Source organism: Nipponia nippon, unplaced genomic scaffold, assembly GCF_047370975.1.
Source record: "Nipponia nippon isolate SJK-2023a ecotype South Korea unplaced genomic scaffold, ASM4737097v1 scaffold_13, whole genome shotgun sequence".
NCBI lineage: Eukaryota > Metazoa > Chordata > Aves > Pelecaniformes > Threskiornithidae > Nipponia > Nipponia nippon.
This window is the reverse complement of record NW_028262324.1, coordinates 121,955-128,218: the sequence shown is the minus strand read 5'-3', so window position 1 is coordinate 128,218 and position 6,264 is coordinate 121,955. Positions and strand designations below refer to the sequence as shown.

Here is a 6,264-nt window from a genome sequence, read left to right as displayed (position 1 = left end):
GCCCAGCAGGACCCATAGGGAGAGGAGAGCAGTTCCACTCCAGGCAGCTTCTCCAACCCTCAGAGGAACATTTTAATGATGAATTTCCTCCTTCAACCCTGGGAACATGGCCAGGGCATCTGGCTCCAGCAGGACTGGTGGCCGCCGCGCTGCTGGGCTGTGTGGGAGGGCCGTGCTGGGACACCAGGGTGGTGGGCACTGCTGGAGGAGGGACATCAGCCCTGAACTCCCTGTGCCACTCGCCGTGAGGCTCTGTTCTCCCCGACGTCATGGTGCAACACTTCCTCTTCCCGTGGAGGTTGTTGCAGCTTGCAACGAGCTCTGGCAAGGCCACTGAGCCTGGGAGCGTCACCTTTGCCTGGCCCTGCTGCACAGCGCTTCCTCTGAGGAGGTGAGGGGCCCCGGGGACAGCTGGCTGGGGACCAGGGGGTCGTGACACCATGAGGGTCTCTTTCGTGGCTGTGGGGCTGGGGGAGTTCCTGGTGGTGTCCCTTGAGCTGAGCGGGGATGGGGACAGGTCTGTGGCCACTGGGTGCAGCCTGATGCAGCGGTCACATGGCTGTGGTGTGGTGGCTTGTGGATGATGGTGCTGAGCTGGAAACCCCAAGGTGAGGGCACCTCTGGGCACTGGACCGGGGGGGGGGGTCATTTCAGCTGCCGTGGGAGTGTGGGTGCAGGCGGAGAGGTCCTGTCTGTGGAGCAGGAGCTGCACATGGGCACAGGCAGGGAGACAGGGCTGCTCAGCCCTGCCTGTCTAGAGCCCTTCCCTCCCCCGTGATGGATGACTGCAAAAAAGCTTAATGAAATATTCACTGTGCTGCCTGAGTCCCTTGGCTGTGGGTTTAATGGAGCTGCTGGCACTGGCCATGCAGCTGCTGGCCAGCTCATCCCCCCTCCATGGGCTGTGGCTTAATAACCCCCAAGGCTCCACTAGCACCTGAACTAGCCCAGGTGATCACTTGCTCCTGGCCCATCCAGCATGTCACATGGATGCTCTTTGCCTCCATCATGGCAAATGCTCGTGGCTGCTGCAGGAGGGCAAAAGACTAAGTCACAGGGATCTGCAACCACCAGCAGGGAGAGTGTCGGGGCCCCTTGGGGTCCCCTCAAGTCTGCAGGGTATAGAGCTGGCATTTTGTGGCCTCTCGGGCCCCACATCTGCATTTCCGGTACACTGGTGGTGGCTTGTTTGTGCTTCCCTTCAAGAAGAGGTGATGGTTCAGTTGCTTTTTGAAAGGGCAGGCTTGTGGGTGGGGGCGCAACCTGCTGCAGCTACCTGAGATCGTCCAGACATCCCCCCCTCCATATCTCATCTCTGCTTGTTGCTTGGCCCCCCAGGATCAGCAGTTTTCTTGCAGGTCCGATTTGAGTGCAGCTGGTTGGATACCACGGCAAGCAGGTACATCCATACTGCAGGAGCCACAGAAAATGGTTAATGATGTGGAGAAACAAAGCCAGTGCTGACCTGTGGCCCTATGTCAGCACCCCAGGGACTGGAGGAAGCACAGGGTTCTCCTTTGAGGACAGGAGGGGTTTTCTCTCCTTCAGCTTTCCCAGTACGGGGGCGGCGGGGGGGGGGGGGCGCTGAGCACTTCCTGAACTCTCTGAGGGTGAGAAAACCCTTTTCCCTTTTGCTTTCGGTTTACATGAGTGCTTTTAGACAGAGAACAGAAATGTCACTTAAATATGGGTATTTAAGAAAGGTTCATGCACACAGATGGCAGTTAGCACCTCCTGCTCCTTCCTCCTGGTAACGATTCAGTGCCCCTGATGCTGCAAAACCCCAGGGCCGCTGGGGAGGCAGAGCCTTGTCAGCTGCATGGCACTTGTGTGGGCTTGGTGGCGGCGGAGAGGCCAAGGAGCTCCTCTGCCCAGCGGCTGCTCTGCAGTGCAGGTGTGCGTGGGGAGGAGGCAGCAGGGCTTGCTGTGGGCAGAGGAGCTGCTTCATGGGTGGGCGGCTGCTGCTCCAGAGGGGAGCTGGAGTTTGGTTCATGGCCAGGGTGACAATGCTTTGCCACTTGTTCATGGGTCAATTTGCAGACCCTAAAAGTGTTGCAGGCAGAGAGCAGCTCCTCGTACAGCACATCCTGCCAGCCAGCCAGTTCTGCCTGGACCTAAGTAACTGCAGCAGTGCCAGAAGCAGACCACGGAAATAAAGCCATTGAGCAGTTTGAAAAGGAAACACATGCCAGGCTATTTCAGGTCCTTGTAGGGTTGGTGAGCAGCCAAGGGGTGTCCCAGGATGCTGGGCAGGGAGGGTGGGTGGGAAGAGGTCCTGTGGTGGCACTGCCGCTGGTTCCTGTGGCCTCTTGCAGCAGGTGGCATGAGGGATGCTGTGCCAGTGGCGCATGCAGGTGGTGCTGGCCCTGTGCCTGCTGCTGGTCCTGTGGCAATGTTTCCGAGCCCCCACAGACAGCCTTGGTCCCTTCCTTTGGGCTCCCTCCCTCCTCAACATCCCCGCTGCCTGCTGCACCGCTGGTGCCAACGGCTCTGCATGGTTCAACGCCCGCTACAACATGGCCATGAGGCCTCTGCTGACGGGTGCAGCCCACGAGCTCTCCGCCGATGTGGTTCAGTGGTGGCTGGTAAGTGGGGGCATGGGCAGGAGCTTGGGGCTCTTCCTGGGCGTCTCGAATCTGTTTGCGGTGGGGCAGGGCAAGTCAGTCAGTCTGTCAAGTCAAACAGATGCAACTGGGGATGAAGGGGTTGCAAGGAACTCAGCTCACCCTCCCCCCACCAACCTCTCTGGGTTGTCCCACACCCTTTTCCTAATATCCTATTGGGGTTTTCTGTGCCTTTCCCGGGACTCTGCTGGGAGGAGTGGGGCTCCATCCCCTTTTGGGGGTACCAGCAGGGGGCTGATGCTGCCTGTTTCTGCCCTTGCTCCCCCAGACCCTGCAGGGTCCCCCGAGTGGTGTCCAGCTTCAGGCCATAATTCGTCAGCTCTTCACTGTCCTCCCAGCCCTGACCAGTGGTGTGTGGGACTCATCTTGCTGCAGGACTTGTGCAGTGGTGGGGAACTCGGGGCGGCTGAAGGGGTCTGGCCATGGGCTGCAGATCGATGCCCATGACTGGGTGCTGAGGTGGGTGACTTGAAGGGGCTTGGCCCCTCCCTGGGACCCTGGCGTGCCCCAACCCCGGCCACCCTGTGAAATCCTCCAACACAAGCCCTGCAATGGGGCGGGGGGGGGGGGGGGGGGGTGGTGGGCATGCTACCTGGAGCCCCCCCACCCTGGGGCACACACTGGCCCTGTGTTGCCCATGTCCCCTCTTTGCTGCTGACCAGGGTGACCTGGTGTCCCTGCCTGGTGGGACCAGCAGCCAGGGCCTGGCATGGTGTGCAACTTCATTTCTGGATGTGCCTTCCTGCTGTCCCCTAGGATGAACAGAGCAAAGATCACTGGCTTTGAGCTGGATGTTGGCATGAGAACAACCCATCACTTCATGTACCCAGAGAGTGCAGTGAACCTTGGGCCCGGTGTCCACCTCGTCCTTGTCCCTTTCAAACCACTGGACCTGCACTGGGTGGCCAGTGCCTTCTCCACAGGAGAGCTCACACAGTGCGTTGGCTTTGGGGGAGACATCTCTTGTGCTGGAGACCTGGGGGGGTGGTCCTGTGGACCCAGCGGCCCTGGCACCACGGTCCTGGTGGGACAAAGGGCCCCTGGGTGAGTGTCCTGGCATCCCTCTGCACCACAGTTTGGGGAAGTGGGCACTGACCTGTCCCTGCAGGGCTCAGGCATCCTGCAGTCCCATAACTCCTGTGGGTGGGATTGGTGACTGTCCCCACTGTAGGCCCATGTGCTTTGTGTGTCCCTTCCCAGAACCAGGCTAGGGGACACTGCTGGGCCAGCCCAGTGGCTGGGGGTGTCATGGGGGCAGGTGCTGGCAGACACAGCCACCTCTGCAAACTAGCTGCCTCCAAAGGAGATACCCTGGCAGCGGGAGTGTCCCATGCTCACTGCTGTTCTCTCGTTTTTGCAGCACATATGTGAGAGTGAAACAGTTCATCAAAGCTGATAGAAACAAGGTAAGGGCTCAGTGGTCTCCAGCTCCTCCTGGGCAGGCAGGGCTCCTCTGGGCAGAGACTGGGCTTATTTTTTCAGTGGGATGCAGGCAGAGCTGGCGAGTGGGAGGGCTGGTGGCTGTGCTGGTGGTGGGGGCTGGCTGTCCCATTCACAGCACGGCGAGTGGCTGATGGCTCCCTCTGCTCCCCACTCAGGTGCTGATCCTGAGCCCAGCTTTCCTCAAGTACATCCATGACAACTGGACACAGCATCATGGGCGGTACCCCTCCACCGGCTTCACAGCCCTGCTCTTTGCCTTGCACACCTGCCAGCAGGTGAGCAGGGCCAGCAGGACTGGGTGCTGCCACTGTACCACTTGTCTGTGCGCTCTCAGGTTGACCGAGCACCCACTTAGTGATGGTTCTTGCTGGTGTGTGTGCAGGTGTCCGTGTTTGGCTTTGGAGCAGACAGTGAAGGGAACTGGCACCACTACTGGGAGAAAAACCGCTGGTCTGGAGCCTTTCGCAGGACAAGGGTCCACGATGCTGATGTCGAATTCAGTCTCATCAAGAGACTGGCAGCGGAAGGCAGGATTTTATTCTACAAATGATGCATTTCCAAGAAACTGAAGCCAGGTGCCGTTAGCACAGGAACTGGCAGCCCCCTGCACTGCTGGCCACCTACTTTGGCTCTTTAGCTTGTTTCTCCCTGCCAGCACTGCTACATGCCCAGGCATCTGTGGATGCTGCTATTCCCGGCATCTCAGTGCTGCTTGTGCTGGTCCCACCAGCTGGGTACTGTGAGTGCCAGGAGGTGACATGCTCCCATGGCACCAGGGACATTGCATTTGGCTGGACAGGGAGAGAGGAAGGGGAGACGGTGGGGCTGGAGGTGGGTGTGGAGCCCGTGAGCTGCTGTGCATGTCCCTGCAGTGGCTCTGAAGCTGTTGGGTGACAGCGGTGGTGGTGACGGCAGCCACTCAAATGTGGCTGTCCGCATGACAGAGCTGGCATTTCCACCCACTGATGGCTCTTGCGCGAGGTTTGTAGTTGTTCCCTGGGGAGGCAGAGAGAGGCCTCTTCCCTTCCTGTCTTTTTATAACTACGGAAGTATTTTTGAAATTGTATCAGAGTAAGAAAGGAAAAAAAAATCAAGCATGCTGTCAGAAGATGACAGAATCAAGTGCAGTTGAAATGATCTTGTGTTAAATAAACTTTGAAAACACACATGACTATTATTAACATTCGCTTTTCTTTTTGAGCCCTTACTGCTTTGAAAAGACAGCACAATCTATCTCGGCCCCACCCTGCAGAACAAGATTGCAGACCCTGGAGACTGAGCTCCCCAAAGGAGGTTTTCTCCTCCAGAGCAGGGTTAGCAGGACATCTTTTCCTACTTTCAATTACAAACACAAACATACTTGAATCCGACTCAGCTTTTCCATGGCTGAGACCACTCGGTCTTTCAGTCTATTAAAATCACCAGATCTCTTCTACTCATAAGCTCCTATTTTATAGCAGAAGTCTGTATTACTTGAGTTAACTATTAGCTTCATTCTTCAGGTGGAATCTCTATTTCTGTATGTCTTCTCTTTCTCTTCTCCATTATATCCAGTTTCCCACACTGAGTACGAGTCTTGAACTTACCTGCCCCTTCACCTTCACTCTGTTTACTCTAGGTGCTAAGCAAAGCTCTGTGTGATGTTCTCCAATGCTTTCATGAGGTTTACAAGTAATTGGCTTTCTTATCAAAGACAAGTGATAGCTGGCAATTGTTTAACTGTGGGTTAAACTCTTGCTACATTATTTCCATTCATCTTCCTCCTCCCAATTATTCTTTCAAATTTAGTTACAAAGCTGTGTGCTCTGCTGAGCGATTGAAGCTGTTCAGCAGCTTTTTCTGCTCCCGATAAAACATATAGATACTATGTCCCCTTCCTCACATTGTAGTAGTACTATGTGATCCTGACCCAATGGATTTATTAAATATCCTTGTTTCAACTGTTTTTGGGGTTTTTTTGTTTGTTTGTTTTGTTTGGTTTTGGTTTTTTTTGTTTTTTGTTTTTTTTGTTTTTTTACAAACCCATTTTTTTCAGTATTCTAGCTTGGAGATTAATCAATCCATCTCCTTACCCACACCTCAAATTGCTTCTCTCCCTGATTGAAAAAAACAGGTTTTAGTCTCCCTGGTTTGCAGATAAATCTGACTAATAAAAAAAAAATCCACAAACAAAAACTACTTTCAAATGAATTATAAT

At 55.3% G+C, this 6,264-nt stretch overlaps 1 protein-coding gene across 3 annotated transcripts; it reads left to right on the top strand.

Moving 5' to 3' along the window:
- The first annotated feature begins 123 nt into the window (after nucleotides 1–123).
- On the top strand, nucleotides 124–5,233 carry LOC104020016 (CMP-N-acetylneuraminate-beta-galactosamide-alpha-2,3-sialyltransferase 2). Of its 3 annotated transcripts, none has more exons than XM_087749697.1 (8): nucleotides 125–391; nucleotides 1,339–1,399; nucleotides 2,316–2,585; nucleotides 2,893–3,083; nucleotides 3,381–3,668; nucleotides 3,985–4,030; nucleotides 4,223–4,342; nucleotides 4,450–5,233. In XM_087749697.1, the coding sequence occupies exons 3-8, from the start codon at nucleotides 2,331–2,333 to the stop codon at nucleotides 4,615–4,617; spliced, it is 1,068 nt and encodes a 355-aa protein (XP_087605823.1). In that variant the 5' UTR covers nucleotides 125–391; nucleotides 1,339–1,399; nucleotides 2,316–2,330; the 3' UTR covers nucleotides 4,618–5,233. The 3 variants fall into 3 exon arrangements, with proteins under 3 accessions (XP_087605824.1, XP_087605823.1, XP_009471653.1); XM_009473378.2 differs by having other exon boundaries at nucleotides 130–391; nucleotides 3,381–3,560; XM_087749698.1 differs by lacking the exon at nucleotides 1,339–1,399 and having other exon boundaries at nucleotides 124–391.
- Nucleotides 5,234–6,264: the final 1,031 nt, after the last annotated feature.